Here is a 20107-nt window from a genome sequence, read left to right on the forward strand (position 1 = left end):
TTTGAAAAACCAATCTGACATGGATGAATTATATTATTTTTATCAAGATGAATGTCAAGTCTTTTATTAAGAATACTGTTAAATAATTTTCCAATGCATGAATTTATTGCTATGCCTCTGTAATTTTCAGGTTTACTAGGACTCCCTGCTTTAAAAATTGGACATAAATAAGATAATGCCCATTTGTGAGGGTATTTTCCAGAGCAGAATACTAAATTAAAAAGTTTCTGCAAAACAGGTGCAAATATACTTCCCCCAGCTTTTAATATCTCATTTGGAATACCATCCAATCCTGCAGCTTTATTATTCTTTAGTTTATTTATAGCATCTAAAATTTCTTTTAGGGTTATTTTGTAATCTAGTTCACAGAAAGTTGAATTTTTTTCTAAATTTTTTACTTTTTTACTAATTTCCTCTAATCTGTCTTTAAATTTGTCAGAGTTAAAATTTAAAGATTGAAAATATGAAAACCAGACATTACTTTGAATAGAATTTTCTGGACCATCCGAATTGTCTTCTTTTAATTCTTTAATGAGATTCCAATAACTCTTTGGATTATTATCCCTTAGATTATCCAGACTGTCAAGAATGTTTTGTTTAAATTTCCTTTCTTTATATTTACGTAGCTTATTATACTCTCTATAACATTTATAGTAAGACCCTTTTATAATTGGGTCCCACGGGAATTTTGATAATAGCTTACCTTTAGAAATAAGACTTTTACGTTTTTGTACTAGGTCTATGTCAAACCATTTTTTATTTTTATGTTTACGTACACCTTTTAATTTTGTTTTACGAAATATTAAACATTTACTAGCAGCGTTATCTATTATATTAAAACATTCATTAGCCGCTTGTTCAATATAGTCCTCTGAAAGATTAATTTTTGAGTCTAAAAATTTTTTAATACTGTTTTTAATATTTGGCTGGCATAAAGTATCTTGAAGTTTTTGTGTAGAAGTTTCTGACCATATATATTTTCCTGGAAATAAAATAGTAATGTCTTGCTCATTATTTTTATGTGAATAACTAGCTAACATGCCAAATGTTAGTTTACAGTGACAGTCTGACAGAGTTGATAAAAAATCAGCAACATGAAAAAATAAAGTGTCTGCAATCAAGTCTTCTGACACGATAACATAGTCAACCACACTACTACCCACTGCTTTCATACAAGTGTATTTACCATAAGAATCGCCCCACATTCTCCCATTTAAAATACGTAATTTGGACGCAATACACAAGTCCAGAAGTTGTTTACCTCTTGAATCTACTTTCATATCATAACTACATCTTTTTTCTTGAATAACATCACAACTATAATTATCATACATTGGTATATGTGTATCATTAACATCATTAATTATAAAATCTGGCTCTGACCCTGTCCTTGCATTTAAGTCCCCACACAATATAATACTACCTTGTTGACTAAATTTAATAATATCTTTTTCTATGTTTTCAAGTGTGTCGTCTTCTGATTGGTCAACATAAAATGAGGTTGCAGGTATAATATATGCCAAACATAGAAATATATCTGTATTTAGATTAAAATAATGTTTATCGAATTGCAACCATTGATAATCTTTACATGTATTTGTTAAAATCTTGATGCCCTTGCGAACTTCATACTTTACCAAAATACCTAGGCCCCCATAGTATCTAGAATTAGTTGATTGTGGTCTACAAATAGGGTAATAGTTAAAACCCTCAATATTGACTGTAGTGTTATAACCTACATGGGTCTCAGTTAATAGTACAACATCATAATTTCTTATCTCTTGAAGAAAAAGGGGGTCTGTTATTTTATCATGGTGTTTTGAAATAAGCCCACCTATATTCCAAACACAAAATGTTATGTTGTGGAAGAAATTATTTTTCTTTTGACTGGTCATAATTGCTCTTTAATCAAAATTTTTTTTTTTTAATTTCCCTCGGATGACCACTTCTAAGTTGTACAATATTTTTATTTTTTTAGATAGATAGTTAGCTTTTGGGCAGGTACAATGTAATATGAATATGAAATCCTTGTAAAGTAATAAAACTCTTTTCCCTCTTATGAAATAACTAAATCCTCTAACTGAGGAAAGGTAAAAATGGGTTAATTATATAACCTTTTCTTGTCCTATATAATTATAAATGACAATTTAAGTTTATACAAGACAGAAAGCAAAACAAAATCTAACTACAATTGCTTACAATATGTATTAAACAAAACTTAATTATGACTAGCAACTTTATCTTCTTTAATAAGATAGTTAAGATTGTTCAATATCAGGATATTAAGGCTACCCATATCCACGACCCCGACTTTGATAATTGTTATAATTGTTATGACCGCGACCACGATATCCACCACGACTACGATATCCACCACGTCCACGATATCCACCACGTCCACGAAATCCACCTCTTGATCCATTATTCAGATTAACATTGCTATTATAGAACGGTCTACGTTTAGGTAAATCAAGAGCTTCATCAACTATATCTCGAATATTTGCTGCAAACACATTTACACCTTCATCTGAAAGGTGATATTTATCATTTTCACAGAGAAATCTAGGCACTGCTCTGCCTTTATTTGCTAAATTACTGTGATCACACAGATATACTTCTTCGGTATCAAAGTATTCCTGCTTCAATAAAACACTTATCAACTGGCCTTTCATATTGAAGCTTTCGTTGTCAGCTCTAGGTGTTGGTGTAGATATAATAACTTTTGAAGATGGATATAATTCACCTGCTAAAGACACAATTTCTTTCATTTTGCTAACACAACTTTCTGCACTTTTTTCACGTAGCTCATTTGTTAAGGAGTGAAACACAATTATATCAGGAGCATGCTCAATTTCACGCAAACTTACTTCGGTATCAGGTAATGTATACGCAATTCGTTTCTCCATTGTAAACTTTGATGACAATTTAGATACATCAATTCTTTCAGTATTTGACGTTCCAATTAATATAACGTGTGGCTTGTCTGTATTATTTTGAGCGGATCTTCTATTTCTTGGTGGCACATCCTGAAACTGTGCAGCACCATCATCTCTACATGCATGTTGTTTAAGACTGTATAGCTCTTCATCTTTTTCTTCTAATTTAGATTTCAGTTCATTGCATGAGCTTACTAAAGTTTTAAGTTTATCATCTTTCTCATGTACTGTATTTTCTAATTTATTAATTTCAAACTCTAATTGCTTTTGTGATTTGTTATGGTTCACCTTTTGAAGCTCAGACTGAGATGTTTGCTGATCAAGTTTTGACTGCAACTGAAACTTGTCCAATTCTGTTGTGTGTTTAACCTGTTGCAATGACATCTTCAAATCAGAATTCTCATGTTCAAGTGTATTTAATTTATTGAAAATTTTCTGATCACATGCATTTGTAGAATCAGATTTGGCACTTTGAATTTTGGTAACACTTTCAAGTACTTTTGCAATTTTGTTATCATTTTCTTTCATGTGATTGATATATGAATCCTCCATTGTTTTCATTTTGGCTGAAAAAAGTTCAGATTGTTTCGTACATATCTTATCTAGAGCGAGTACGAAAAAGTTTTCCATCCTCTCTAACATTTTTTCAGGTCTAAATTGTGTTACGGACCATTCATTACTTTGGTTGCTTGATTTTGATTCATTGTTATTGTTTACATCACCTTTGTTTTCAAATAACTGTTTTTCACATGTTTGATCATCATCAAGTTTGCCTAAAGTGTCCTCCTCATTGGCCTCTTTTACAGGGCTACTTGTAGATGTATTGTGTTGAATAACTTGTTCACCATTGAACTCTTTAATTTTCTTAATTAGTTCTATTAAGATGGGAAAATCTCGTTTGACAAATTTGTCTTTGGCATTACCCTGTATCTGGATGACCCCAGTGCTAATAAAAAATGTAACTTTGTATAAAAGGGGGGTATCTGTATCATGCGGATGCTTCGCTAAAATTTCAATACATATGGCTTTATTGCCTCCTGCAGTCTTATTCCAATCTGCTGGATCATCAAACCACCTTATATCATGTTCGGCGGAGTTACCAAGATGATCATAATACCATACATGAAGAGTTTTGATCCACAAGAGAATGCGATCAACTTTCACACGAAAGGCAACCATGTTTGCCTTGTCCTCATATAGATTAATGTCTATCGACTCATATTTAGCTCGTTTGGCCTTATCGCCTGCTGGCGTTTTTAACTTTGTAGGTATACATTCTGGAGGATATTCTGAGAAAATGCTATCCAGATTAAGGTCGTTGGACTTTTCAATTGTTTTGATAACGGATTCAATTGTTATTTCATTGTCCGCCATTTTGTTTATGTGCGATACACGCTTTGCACAGTTGAATATTACTAGATATGCAGGATTATCAATAAAAAGTTCAAGCGATACACTTACATTGAATTAGTTCATATAATTACTAATACTTTAACTAATTTTCATGATGTTATGCTGTCGGGAAACGTGGAAGTAGGCAGCATTTTTCTCTGCTAAAATTTCATTGCCGCTTTTAATTCAAGGGCAGACAACATATAAATATGCCTTTCTATTTTCATGTCTGAAATATTTTATGAAAATCGCCGGTGTTATAAATATATTTTACAAATTGTATCAAATCGATACACGAAAATCAAAGTTTAACCTTATATAGTTTATTGACTAAATGCACATTTATACCCCAATGGGGTTGAAGGCTAGTCGTACTAGTCATGATCAGCTGTCTTTACTTTTTCGTCGTACTTCTAGTCGTTCTAAAGCTCGCGCAGTCAGTATGATTTTTTAAATCGATGTTGTATTATTTCCGAAGTTTAAAGGAGGTCTCCAAATAGATTATTTAAATGGGAATCCGGGAAATGACTGATAAAAATAAAACAAAAAATAGTTAAAGAAGACTAAATCGTGTTTTGATTATACATGTATGTAAATCGATTAAATTTCTATTCTGGTAAATCGATCAAGAGCCTCAAAACTAAAACACAATACTGTCAATCATTCCACATCAAATTTAATCATGAATGAATTTTCCCACGGTCGGTCAGTAAGGTCACCTGTGTTTACTGTTACGACATTTCCCGCCATATAAAAATCTCGTGCAGTGGACAAAATCGATCTTAATATCTTTTATTAGCATTCAATAATATTATTGGAGTGGAGTAAAGTTAAAGTTCAACCACGTGCACACGCTGTTGATCACTGATATGTGTATCATGGAATTGTCTTTTCACGGCAATTTTTTCTTTTAGATTGCTATAAAAAATATAACATACAAGTTTCCTTTTTTACATGGATTGTGCGTAAATTAATATTATGCAATTAAGTTCGGGATTTCGGGATTAACCCTTTCGGGATCTGGGAATTCTTTTCTCGCGATGTCGGGATTTAAATTTATTTAAATTCGGGACCTTGGGACTTCGTGTTTTTAAGCCCGGGATTTCGAGATCCGGACCCATTTTACCCCCTACCCCCAAATGCAGATCAATTATATTAATTTAGCATAATGAACAAACACGGAAACTTAAAATAAACTTATGCCCGGGAAGAATCAATATTTTCTTCTAGTGTTATTATTTGCGTTCTATTTTAGTCATACATCACCAACTTTCGGACAATATTTGTTTACAGTAAAAAGTAAAAACTAATTTATGCAAACAAATAAGAAAAAGTTACAAAAAAAAGAAAATAAATATTAACAGTTGAAATATCAAAACCATAATTAACAAAAATAGGCTATTTTTATTCAACAAAGTTTTCTCCAGTACTTCACCTGTAAAAATATTTTATGTCAAATACGATGTAAAACTAATATAATCAATAAAGTGACTGAGAGGTTAAAATTACAGGTAATCTTATTCTGAAATCAGTGAACCGTAATTCTAGCAACACGGATTAAGATGAAAGGACCATTCACACCTGGATCTGTTGTTTAATGAACTTACTACCTACCATAAAAATGTCGGATTATTCATATCCGACTAGTCGGATTAAGGCATCCATAAAAATAAGTCCCTACCCGTACTGTACCTGTATAGAGGGATAATCCTTCTATAGAGGGGTATTTTTGTTTAGACTGGATTTAAATCAAAATAAGGCAGAATGGCATTCTCTACTTATGATGGCAGTAACCTGGAACAGTTGATGTATCAATTGATGTACTTAATTTAATATGCACATGCCCAGTTTGATGCTTATCTGACTAAATATAAAATCTATTGTTCACCATGATTGAAAGCTGTGATGATCAGGTAAATTTTACTCACTTATGCCTCACTGAACAGAATTTCTATTGTTAGATTTAACATGAAATTTAAAGGTCAATTATTCCTTCTGTTGTTGATCAGGTGTTCAGATAGGTATACAATAGATTGCAAGTTTGTCACTTTAGCAGAAAACTGGTTATCCCAATTTTTAGTAAAGTGTATATGTTGATGCATATAATGCTAGAGATTATAGCCAATATAACTAGAAAATGCCATTCTGCCCTAATTTGCGTTTAATCCAGTGCCAACAAAAATACCCCTCTGTAGAGGGATAATTTTATCCCTTAAAGAAGGATTATCCCTCTATACAGGTATAATCACCATACAAGGGGTTTGTTCCCAACCTGTTGTACATAAGGATTGAAGGAATACCCCTGTCCAGTTTGTCCTTTAACTTACATTTATCTTTTTTTATGCCCCACCTACGATAGTAGAGGGGCATTATGTTTTCTGGTCTGTGCCTCCGTTCGTCCGTCCGGTTAAAGTTTTTGGTCGAGGTAGTTTTTGATGAAGCTGAAGTCCAATCAACTTGAAACTTAATACACATGTTCCCCATGATATGATCTTTTTAATTTTAATGCCAAATTATAGTTTTGACCCCAATTTCATGGTCCACTGCACATAGAAAATGATAGTGCAAAGTTCAGGTTAAAGTTTTTGGTCAAGGTAGTTTTTGATGAAGTTAAAGTTACATCAACTTGAAACTTAGTACACATGTTCCCTATGATATGATCTTTCTAATTTTAATTCCAAATTAAAGTTTTGACCCCAATTTCACGGTCCACTGAACATACTGTAGAAAATGATAGTGGGAGTGGGGCATCCGTGTACCATGGACATATTCTTGTTTTCTATTAGTAACATAACAGCCATTTTGACTCTTGTAAAATGGAGAATAAACAAGAGAGGTGATAAGAATTCGACGTTTCATAACTATGAATGCATTCTGGTTTATATTTTCAAAAGCGTAAACCTAAACGTTTTTAAAAGCGTTCTAAACAATTGAAATTCTACCAATGACGTAACCTTATTTTCATTTTGGTGTATGAACAATGAGATTACCCATATAGTCCTTCAGATTCTGAAAAGGTGAATTCTGTTTGATATTTTTTTTTGTACAGTTGTCAGTATTTATTCCAGTCTGATTTTTATATCACAAGTGCAAGTTTTGTCGGCATATATATAACATTAATAATGATAATTGAGGTGTTCTTCATTATGGTTGTTTCCAAAGTCCACACTCATTGGGGTCTACCTGGGTAGGTCCACCTCAGATTTAGTTTGTGGAGGTTACTCTAGTTTTAATCAAACCCTCGATTTTTTACCATTTGAAACTAACAGAGTGAACTCAGAAACAAGACTGAGTTGTGGCAGGTATGAGTATAGTCCAACAGATTTTATAACTATCTAAATGAATTGATATTGGCCTAGGCCAACTGCCAAGCGGAACTATCTCACTATGTCAGAGGGAACGACAGCAGAGTCTGCGGAAAGTGGTGGTCCTCGGGATTTGATCTCCAAAATTTTACATAGGACCAACACAATTTGAGTATTTTTCAATAGAATTAATAGTGAGGACCAGCAGATTTTCTTCCAGTACCACCAGGTTAAAAAAGATTTCGTGAAAGCAGCAAAAGAGTTAAACCACCTGCATTAAATCATAAATCTGCCATGTTCACATGACAAATCTTCTCTCAATTATTGTGATTACAAAGAGGAGTTTACCTTGATTAGCAGATTATTCTTTTAAGACAACAAAAAGGAACAAAACGACCTTAACCATGTTAACCACCGTTAACCTTATTAATTTTCCCAGTTAGGCCAAATAAAAATCTCCCATATAGACTCAATGTATAAAAAAAACATAAAATAAAAAAAATCCCTACCTACCTACCTTAACTTTTTTTCAGATGTAACTGGAACCACACATACTTTTTTATTTGGCCTTATCATTGATATATATCGCAATTTTACTAAATGGTGCCTTAAGTAAATGTGAAAGCAAGACACCTCACTGGAAAGTGGCCCAACACAGATTTTTAAAACCCAAGGGCCAAACAGGTACTTAAGTGTTTCCAAAAATAATGAATTTTGTAAAATGTGTAGACCAACATGTATTCAAACATTATTTTATTCTGTAATATTTTCATTTTAGAATTTTTATGAGTCAGAAGGCAGAAAAACCGTCATTATCAGGCACGCGTCTGAAGACCAGGAAAAGGGGTAAGCCTTTATATAAAATAGCTTCAATAAATCTTGATAATTCTGTACTCTTTTATTTGCATGCCCCCACCGTTGCATAGGGGGCAATAAGTTTAATTCTTGTCCGACCGTCCTTGCAACTGGTTATGCTTTTTATTGTGCTGCATTGCATTTTCGCAGCATGGCAAAATTAAATCAAATATAATGAATAGTTTTAGCAGGCCTAGGATGCACATGCTTTTCATGAAGTACTCTCATCTTAGTTTATATTTGACAAAAAATAGCCAATCCAGAAGGGGTAATTTAATGAAAAGCATTTAATTTATCCTGTTACAGTCGATTCCACTTAATTGCATACCGGATAATTGCATAATTCGGTTAATTGCATACTTTTCTCCTGCACCAAACCATTCCTTATAGATCTAGTGTTAAATTATCCGGTTAATTGCATGGGCTAAAAGTTCCCAATCCCAGATCTCACGTATATCTTCCAAAAAAGAATTAATACGAGACCAGTACCACTCAAACACAAACCCAGAGAGAAAACGCCAGAGGAGTGGCAAATCTATTGATGTTGAAGCAGCACTTACAACTTGGTTCAACAACGCAAGGTCAAGAGACATCCCACTCAGTGGTCCAATACTTGAAGGAAAAGCAAAAGACCTTGCTGTTGAATTAGGCAATGATGACTTCAAACCAACATCAGGCTGGCTATCACGTTGGAAGAACCGCAATATGATAGTTCATAAAAAGTTGCATGGTGAAAAGAAGGACTCTGATGTCAAAGCTGCAGAAAACTACATTGAGCACGTCCTACCAAACCTTCTTGAACAGTACGACCCAAATGATGTCTACAATGCAGACGAGACAGGGTTGTACTACAGGGCACTACCTGAAAACACTCTTTCCAGAAAAGATGACGATGTTGCTGGTGGTAAAAAATTAAAAGATAGAATTACCACCATGGTTGCTTGCAACATGACCGGTACTGATAAGCGTCAGCTTCTCATTATTGGTAAAAGTAAAGATCCAAGGTGCTTCAGGGGTAAAAAGAGCCTACCCGTTATTTACAAAAATAACAAGAACTCCTGGATGACATCAGAGATATTTAAAGAGTGGATAAAAGACTTGAACAAAGATATGCGCCGTCAGAACAGGAAGATATTAATGCTTGTAGACAATTGTAGTGCCCACCCAAAAGATGCCGCTGATAGACTTGAACATGTTGTTCTTGAGTTTCTACCACCAAATACCACTGCAATAATTCAGCCATGTGACCAAGGTATAATCCGTAATTTTTAAGGACATTACCGAAGTCAGTTGGTACAGAAAACATTGACTGAGATAGATACCACAACTGCTACTGCTGTCGAAATAGCCAAGAAAGTCACACTACTCGACGCCGTGCATATGGCAACAAATGCATGGAAGAAAGTAAAACCAACTACAATTGTGAACTGCTTCCGAAAGGCTGGCTTCAAAATCACTCATGAAGATGAACTTATCCCAGAGGTAAACGATATTGAAAATCCACCAAACATGACAGAAGAAGAGTTCATCGAGTACGTCGATCACGATAACAACACTGAATGCTTTGGAGAACTAACCGACGCTGACATCGCCGCATCTATTCTGCAAGACGAACCTATGAGAAATTCCGACCCAATAGATGATACCGATAGCGAAGACGAACCAGAAGAAAACATCATTCCCGTGAATTTCTCCCAGGCTAACACACATCTAGCTGGTTTACGCCGTGCTATGGAGGAACACCAATGTACTGACTTCTCAACATATTACAAGATGGAAGCCGAAATTCTAAAGATGTTTGCACAGTCAAGACGGCAATGTAAGATTACCGAGTTTGTTAACTGGATACCATAGTGACATTTATTTTGTAACTCTGTAGAGACTAGTGCTGTGACAATTATGTGTGCTTTTATGAAAATTAAACTGTGCTATTGTATGACATAAAATATTTTATATGTTGAAATGTTATTCTCTATTCTTATTTCATCTGTATGAATGATTAAAAGTACAATTAACTTATTATTCTTATTTTAATTTATTTATCCCTGAAGGAGCCCCTTTCAAACTTCACACAAGAAAACGTAACAAGGTCACTGATCCAGATACACAAAAATCGATTCTCCAGTACAACAGCACTTTAAATTAACATGGATACACTTGTTTAATAACTTCCTTGGATATTGGTAATTGTCTTCTTAAAAAATCAAGGCTGGTGATATATTTAACATACGATCACAGATATCAAACAATTATACTTGATCTATTTATAGATCTTTAACTAACAACACAACACATGGTTCTATTTTTATTTCATCGGTAAAGAAAATTACACAAACAAACATCAATATTGTATACATTCTTTATTGAAATACATATATATAAAACAAGATCATATAACATCATAATACAAATTATAATGAACAGTTTGTGGGAAATGTCTGGATTCAAGTTTTATTCTCGTATTTTTCTTTACTTCCGGTCTGACGTCAGTCCTAAATCATGAATTCGGTTATAAGCATACTCCGCTTAATTGCATAAATTTGTCTGACAAATAGGCTATGCAAATAACCGGAATGCACTGTATCATCTCATTAGAAAATGTCTGGTACAGTTCCTAGGTTTGAAGAGCTTAAAATAGATTCTCTATCTATATTTTATACAAACACTTAAATAATTTTCAATGCTTTTTTCCAGATGAAAAGGAGAAATACGATCCTTCATTATTCCGAGATGCAATTATCGCTGGTCTTAATGAAACTGATGGTGATTTAGACCTGGTATGTTTATGAAAATTTTCAAAATACATCTTGAAATATATATCATACATTATAATCTTTCAAACAAAATGGAGAAGTCAACAAATTGTTTTATATATTTTCTACAAACAAACAAAAATTTACAAGCTTATCCCAAAATGATTAATTTCACTGTCTTACATGTCTTAAAACAGAAATATATTTTTATTAAAAAAAAAGTATGATTAATGATCAATGAGTTTAAATTTCTAACAATTTCAGGTATCAAAATACTTAGACACGGCAGGGGCAAAACTTGATTACAGACGTTATGCAGACGTACTCTTTGACATACTCGTAGCTGGAGGACAACTTGGTAAGGACTTGAAATATTTAGACAAATTTTGTCCTATTCAAAGAAAATTGTTGCAATCTTATATATATCTATTAATGTAAACATTTTTATACTCCCGTCAAAATTTTGACAGGACATACATGTATTATGTTATACAAATGTCCGGTGACTGTCCGTCTGTCCGGCGTAAACATATCGCACCGTAACTTGAGAACGATTTATCCAAACTTCATGAAACTTATTATAGTTGTTTCTTATGATGGTCAAATGATCTGTATACTTTTTGGTGAAAATAAGATTAAAACTTTTTGAGTTACGGCACTTTGTAACTAAAACAGGGGGGTGTTTTTTTCACATGTCGCACCGTATATCAAAAATGATTTTTGATTATTGCTTAAAACTTTACACAATCCTTAGTTATATTAATCTTAAGATCTGTATACTTTTTGGTTTTGATTCAAATTTTATTTTAGTGATATTTAGTTTTTTTGAAGAAAAAAAAGAGGGGGGGGTTTCAAATGTCCCTCCATATCTCAAAAACAATATATGGTTATTGCTTAAAACTTTCTCAGAAACTTTTTATGATTATTGCATAAAACTTTCACACAAGACGACGGGCGTATCATGCGCTCATGGCGCAGCTGTTTATTAAAAATTGTTTTAAAGATAAAAATCATTGCACTTTTTAGTGCTTCCAGGTTTACGTTCATTGACCTCATCACCTTTCACCCTACCAGATTCACCTGTGATGTAGTACTTTGCAGTAATAAAATGTATTACAACATACTTTTGTTTCAGCATGCTTTCAATGATCTGACAACACTCCATTTTACTTTTTGTCAACTAATGAAATTTCAGCCTTAATTTCCATGTGTATCAATCCAACCGCACCAGAAAATAGAAAAGTGCATTTTTAGATCCTTGTAAGCAAAGCAGTAATGCTAAAATTTGACTTGGGCTCTATAATAATCAGATTGATTGTCATTAACCCATTTGTGCTTTTGATGGCGACACGCCCACTCTGATGTTGTGTATTCATAAGCCAACATGTGTGTATGTTGTAATTGTTAATATAAATAATATAAAAAGTTCTTTGAGCCTTGTTTTTGATAGAAATTTATTGCAATAATTTATTTTGATTTTATTGAACCATAAAACTAATTTTTGACTCTTCACATTTAATATAATCGGCTTCGCAGGTTATTCAATGTGAAGATAATGTATATTCAATAGTGATTAATATGATAACACAATGTTGACTGCTGTACCCCTATTTTCGACATTTTTAACTATTGTGTCTGTTTGTTTTGTTTAAGCATCGGTGACAATATAATGGAATGTGATAACGACTGTCATACAATTGAGAGGTTTAGCTAGCTATAAAACCAGGTTCAATCCACCATTTTCTACGTTTGAAAATGCCTGTACCAAGTCAGGAATATGACAGTTTTTGTCCATTCGTTTTTGTTGCGTTTTGTTATTTGATTTTTTCATGTGATTATGGACTTTCCGAATTGATTTTCCTCTGAGTTCAGTATTTTTGTGATTTTACTTTTTATGGGTCAATAAATTCAAAATAGATAATAGCCATTCATTAAATGGTTTTAAACATCTCTGACAATAGTGTCAGAATACTAAAAGTAAATTCAATTGTTACAAACAAATTTACCTTCAAGAGATACAAGGAAAACAAGTAAAACATATGTATATATATATATATATTTGAATAAAAACGATTTCTGTAAGTCTGTTAACTGTTAAGTAATTTCTATTTTTAGCACCAGGTGGATCTATTGTTGAAGATCCTGATCCTAACAAATTATCTAAGACTCATGTGTGTGTGTTTGGTACAGAAGAGTCTATCGATAAACTAAAAGCTTTTTATGACGTAAGTAAATCATTTGGAAAAAAAACTCAACATTTTTAAAAAGGAATAAGAATACAAGTTGATCTCACTATTTCTTTTAGATATTTGAAGAAACTTTTATTTTTTGTTAGCTGCTTCAGTGGTTTTGTCAGTGTTCCAGCTTAGTAGGTTGTTTTCACAGGGCGTTCTGCCCGCCCTTTCCCGACTGCCGCCTTATCCCCTTTTTAAGCCACCTTGTCCTTTTGCGCAAGTCCATTCCTTTATTGCTCACAACCTCAGTGTAGACTCGCCGGAGAAGGGGGTGTATATTACAAATATAAGTTAAACAGTCTGAAAAGACATGGTTAAATGGATTTTAATTCTGAAAAACTCAATGTCACGGTGTAGAATTTTAACGGACTTCTCAGGTTTTTGTCGGGTTTCCCCACTAATCGGGTTCGGCAACAGACTTATCGCGTTTTGTTTTCAGACAGTGTGACACAAAATGAGCCAAATAAACGAAAAGAAGTCGTTAGTGTTTATATTTATATGATCACGGAAGGCACGGATGATCTAACTTTGCAAAAATTGTCATTTTGATTCGGTACCACGCTTGGCTTTTTCAAAAAGCTCCACATTAAACAGGACAACAGGCCGAACACAGCTACTAATGATGTGTTTTCTGTTCAAATACACAATATATTAGAATGTGGACTTTTTGTGCTCCTTTATTTCATACAAAATACATATTAGAACCACTTGTGTGCATTCAAAACCTTAAAATATCGTATATTAAAGCTTTATCAAAATTGGTTGGCAGAGGACTAATCAGGTTTCCCTAAAATGGTGTGTTTTTTGGCACCGAACTATTGAGGTTTATTTAGCACAGGACTTATTGTGTTTTTATTGTTTTACCAGGGTAAAACATGATGTTTTCGTATTTTTTGTTTGTTTGGGAAATGAAAAATAAAAGATTTTATTAACCCCATGTATTTGACATCGTGTGCTAGAATATACAAGTCTGGAACTTCTCACGAACAAGTGTTTTTCTGCAATCTTGATTTTTTTTCTTTGAGAAAAAATGTTTTTCGTTCATTTTTTTTTTATATATAAATAAGGCCGTTTGTTTTCTTTGAATTGATTTACATTGTCATTTCGGGGCCTTTTATAGCTGACTATGCGTTATGGGCCTAGCTCATTGTTGAAGGCCGTACGGTGACATATAATTGGTAATTACTGTGTCATTTTGGTTTCTTGTGGAGAGTTGTCTTATTGACAAGATAAGACAAGACAATTTATTACAACTTAGGCACACGTATGGTGCTACAAGAGGATAACAATTATACATTAAAAATTACATACATACTTATACATTTACAAGAAAGTCACACAATAGATTAATAATTGATATCATACAATAAAACTGAAATATATTTGGTTGATTTGTTTGCAAAATTCTTAATTGTAACGTGGTTAGAAATTATTGTAACATCTATGAATTATGAAAATATTTTTTCAATATGTCTTAGAAACATGCACACTTTTGTTAGCACTGGCACGTTACAGTGTGATAATAGACCAATAAATTTCAATTGGGAAGGATTTTTTATGTAATATGTAGGTATATACCTTTCTCTTAAAGACATAATTTGTTTATTGGAACATACAAAAAAATAATGATATTCGTCACCAATGGTATTTGAATCGCAGTGACAGCATATACGATTTTCTCTTGGTGTATTTTTCCACCCACCAACTTCTATAGGGATTTTGATGTTTGAACATCTAAATTTACTGTAGATGTATCGATCTGCCACTTTAAGATTGAGTAAATATGGCTCTAAACAAAACATTGTTTTGTATGAAGCATAAAACACACCTCTAGATGAGTTTGTCATATCAGCAGATAGGCTCTGTCGGAATTGGTCAACCAATCTCTGTTTTATTTCTTTTTTTAATATCCGAACTTTTGATATCACCCTGGCAATCATACCACATCTTCTTTTTTATACTGTACCTACTAGTTCAAATAACTATCACGTCTTGAAAGGCATTCTTTGACGCCTTACATCGTCGGAGAAGGGCGTCAAAGTAAGCATTTAGAATAGCCTTCCCAGACGTCATAATTATTTGTACTAGAACCCTCCCTGCTATGAGGCCGAGATACTGATAGAATCCCACACATTTGCTTGTGGATTAATAAAGTATATCATTGTGTGATGTGTGATTAATGTATAAAGTAAGAAGAGTTGAACAACCATGCAGGCAGAGTATAAACATAGACTGACTGAGAAGATATGAGTTTCCAAATTCTTTTGCACATGAAAAGTCTGGTGCCAAAAACACAAAGAGTCCGATGCCACAAATTTTCCATATTAACTATCATTAAAGACCTTAATAGTGCATGAAACAGTTTTGAAAGGGAAAATGTCTAAATTTAATGAATAATAACCAAATTTTTACTTGGAGAAGAAAACAACAAGCTTGAAACACTTTAATTGGACATCTTTCCATGAAAAATGTTTGTTTTCAAGTTGGGGTACCACATTGGTGGAAACAATTTAAAATAAATCGTAGCTTCCCATGAATATATGACTAGATATTCAGCAAAATAAATAATTTCCCCATTCTGTGACATCAAGCTTATTTGGAAATATCAATTCTGCTTTATACAAATTGAAAGAAATAACCACTTATTCCAAATGTTAACACCTCAAAACACGATAAATCCGTTGCTGAATCTGATTAGTGCGGAAACGCCGAAAAAAAACCAGATAAGTCCATACCATTCTACACCGTGAATGTTGTTTATTAATTCCTTTATTATACACCCGTCAAAATTTTGATAGGAGGTTTATGGTATACAAATGTTGTCTGTCCGGCGTAAACATATTGCACCGTAACTTATGCAAATTTCATGAAACTTAAAATAGTTATTTCTTATGATGGTCAAATGATCTGTAAACTTTTTGGTGAAAATAAGATTCAAACTTTTTGAGTTAAAGGGAAACTTCGCAAAAAAATCAAAAATTGATATTATGTTTATTCTGTATAAAAATGCTCAAATTCATAGGTATTAAAGTTTTATTCTGCTAGATAAGAGATCACCATCGATTTTAAATTTAGAGTATCAATTCTCTCCGGTCGGCCATTTTGTCACCTTGTCCGATTTGCAGTCGCGATATGTCTAAGGACCAGAACTACAGTAACCCGATGTAGTCGTAATTGCGTGTCGATATCTCGTCAATCGTACGGTTGTTTTATCCGACTAGTTAACTTGATACGGAAAATTTTCTTTTTTTTTTAATAACCATGATCTGTTATTTTAAGACTGATAATATAGGAATTAGTGAAAAAGTCAAAATTTCAAATCATAAATAAGTCTTCCGTGAAACTTGAATTGTTTTCGGCAATCTAATTAGTTCATAATTCTTTTATGTAATAAACTTTATTCAAATAAATTAGGATCTTCGCTCCACTGATCACCCGCATGGCTAAAAGTATTACTCCCAAAGGTATTGTAGGGGGTGTGAGGTGACACGTCCAGGTATTCAAGCGATTTCCTGTCGAGTTTGCAAATTCATGCAGCGTTTCACTTCTTAGTGTATTGATAAGTGTACACGGCCGATAACTTTTGAACTATTAGGTGTATAATATACATCTCTATCTTGCGTGTCCGAAAGTGATATAATATATAGTCATTACTAAACATGTACGCTTGTTTATGAATAACATTTCTGGTTAAAAGAAAATTATTTATAAAAATATAAATAATACCAAAAAAAAACAACAGATCTGATGAAATACAAAAAAAAATCCAAGAGTAAATTTGGTAAAATGTAATATATACTCGTTGTCAGTGGTGAAGGACAGATTGGAACATACCAGAAATATTGATTTAAAAAAAGGTACGCACTTGTCGACCATTCGTATATACGCCTGGATTATAAGTTACGGAACTATAGCACAAATTAAAATATATACATTTATACATAGAACATAAGAAAGAATAATATATTTTGCGTAAATTGGGGTAAAAGTTTTGTAAAATGAAAAGTCCACGTATGCAAACAGTAAGTATATAATCATCAAATGTCGATAGATTATTGTATACCAAACGAAGAAGGAGAAGAAGAAGAGATTTAAACACAGGTCGATATATAACTTTATTTGGCTCATCGAAGTTATGGACATTTATAATTCAATTAGATTGTTCTCGAAAAAAGGACGAAATTCGTCTTCGTCACAATTGTTCCAAAATGCATGTAATATATACGCCACTGGAAGTACACTTATACCGAGGGATGTGAATATTTTCCGGGAAAACTATAGAGTATCAAAGTTTCAAATCAATTTCGGGATTTATTTTCTCTCTAGATATTCAATGACAGCAATTTAAAGAAACTGCTTGTCCGCTTTAGTGGTATTCTTGCCAGTTGAAACAGACTTGTAATTACATTAAAAAATAGGGAAGGATGACATTAAATTCGTTGTCTTTTTTTATACATCGTTGGTCAAATAGCTAAAGTATTATATATAGTTACGGTGTGAGACGAAGAGTATTTTAAGAAGGACATATTCCCGATTATGTATAAATTTTGTTGATGTTTTTCACACTTGAAAAGCATATCTGTTCGTTATTTGTCGATTCCATTCCAATTAGATCCTTTAATTTCCTGTCAATTTTTTTTAAACATTTTTCTTTTTATATATCTGAAGTCTTCATGTGTTGTCAGATTTAAAATATTTTGATGAGCACATTAATTTCTAAATAGGTAATTAAAGATCACTTTGGAGGGACTAAAATATATAATTGCAATTGTTAATGATCTGTTTGAAATATTTAAGGCTGCCGATCCTTATTTGAAATAGTACAATTTTTAGTTCATAAACTCGTGTTTAGAAGGCTATTTTTATTTATAAATTCTTCAATTAAAATAATTCAGTGTTTTATCGTTACTAAAGTAATCAAAAGTCATAATTCATTAAAAAGTGATCTTATGCAAAATTTAAAAATATACAACAGCTATCCAGTTATTGTGCGATCTTATTATTCCCGTTAATTAATTTTAATTTTTTTTTTTACATTCATGTGTCTGAAATTTTGTCGGAGTCCCGTTTACAATTATGTTGTTCACACCTGAATGCGAGTGAACCGTGACGCCTAGATTTCACTGAATGAGGATCAAAGGATTAGAATTACATAATGCTAATCTTTTAATTACCTTGAGTTAACCTACGCATTCAACATTCTTTAGGTGTCACAAAACAATACACATTTTATTTCCACCGTACAAGCAAGTGAAAATGTTTGCTGTAATGAAGCAAAAACGTCAGAATACAAACATGTATTTTTAATACACTATTGATCATGTCAATTTCATATGTTTGTTTAAAGTATTTGTACAAAACAAATCATAAAAATGTTCTATGTATGAATTAATTTTATTATTAAAATTCGTTTTAAAATATCCACACGATCTAATTTTAAAAGTTGCATGGCTATCACTTATTTTTCGTTGGTTAATAGCTACACCAAAAGTCGTCGATGCGCTTTAAATCGCGTAATTAGATTGTTAACGAACAAGACTTAAATGAGATATTTTCACTCCCGGCATGCATCAAAGACTTAAACTACGTCACATAAGTCAGGAAGCTTCAAGAAATAAAATTAATAATTCCCAATTTTCTTCTTTATTAGATTTCATATCAAAATAAAACTTGGTGAATATGTTTTTTATGGTATTATGAACATAATAAGATGAAAAGTGAAAAATCGCGAATTATCCCTTTAAGGGACTTCGTAACTAAAACATGAGTGTGTATTTTCACATGCCGCACCGTATCTTAAAAACAATTTATGATTATTGCTTAAAATTTTACACACTTCAGCTCTTAGTTATATTAATCTTAAGATCTGTATATTTTTTGGTTTTGATTCAAAATTTTGTTTTAGTGATATTGAGTTTTTTGCATAAAAAATGAGAGGGGGGTTTCACATGCTATTTATGATTATTGCATAATAATTCACACACAAGATGACACGCATATCATGCACTCATGACGCAGCTGTTTATTATTTCTGTCATAATCAGAAACAAGCTACATGTATTCGGGCATTTCAAATATATATTATTGCCTTTATAAGAACATTATTAATAAGAATGTACCTGTAGTAAAAATACCCTGGTAGGCATTAAAATTTCTACTGAGCCCTTGGAAAAAAGTTTCGGGATTCAGGTTGTTCCTTGGAGAAAATTGTAGGTATTGTTCCTGACTGCATCGCAGATTCATGTGTAGTATTCTAACTGACATGCGTAATGCATTTCACTTATGAAATAAACATAATTCTACAAAACGCCGCTGCACTCTGCATTGCAACTTAACCTTAGACCCACCAAGCATTAAAAATATCCTGGGAAAGACTGAGGTAGTAATCTATATCCTTGGTCCCTTTAATACTGTTACTCAATATAAGGTTTATTTTCATATAGCTTAAAAGTGACTAAACCCCCTCAAAACTCCTAGCTAAAACCCCTGCAGTTTACATAAGACAATGTTTGACATGTCTTTTTTGAAATATCAATCATTGATTTGTTCTCTTTTCATGATTGGCTCCCTGCCCTTTTGAAATCCTAGCTGGAACACTGTTTGTAGTAGAAGAATGTTATCGTTGATTGGAC

The 20107-nt window shown here is 32.7% G+C and overlaps 1 protein-coding gene across 1 annotated transcript in view; it reads left to right on the top strand.

The window, feature by feature from the left end:
• The window catches only part of LOC143063960 (eIF5-mimic protein 2-like), a 46959-nt gene that overhangs the window by 3500 nt on the left and 23352 nt on the right, over window positions 1-20107 (top strand). The window contains exons 2-5 of the mRNA XM_076236425.1: window positions 8412-8479; window positions 11183-11265; window positions 11506-11599; window positions 13357-13466. Coding sequence (XP_076092540.1) covers window positions 8419-8479; window positions 11183-11265; window positions 11506-11599; window positions 13357-13466 — 348 coding nt within the window. The 5' untranslated portion in view covers window positions 8412-8418. The remainder of the gene's footprint in view (window positions 1-8411; window positions 8480-11182; window positions 11266-11505; window positions 11600-13356; window positions 13467-20107) is intronic.

This window comes from Mytilus galloprovincialis, chromosome 2 (genome assembly GCF_965363235.1).
Source record: "Mytilus galloprovincialis chromosome 2, xbMytGall1.hap1.1, whole genome shotgun sequence".
In the NCBI taxonomy this organism is placed as follows: Eukaryota; Metazoa; Mollusca; class Bivalvia; order Mytilida; family Mytilidae; genus Mytilus; species Mytilus galloprovincialis.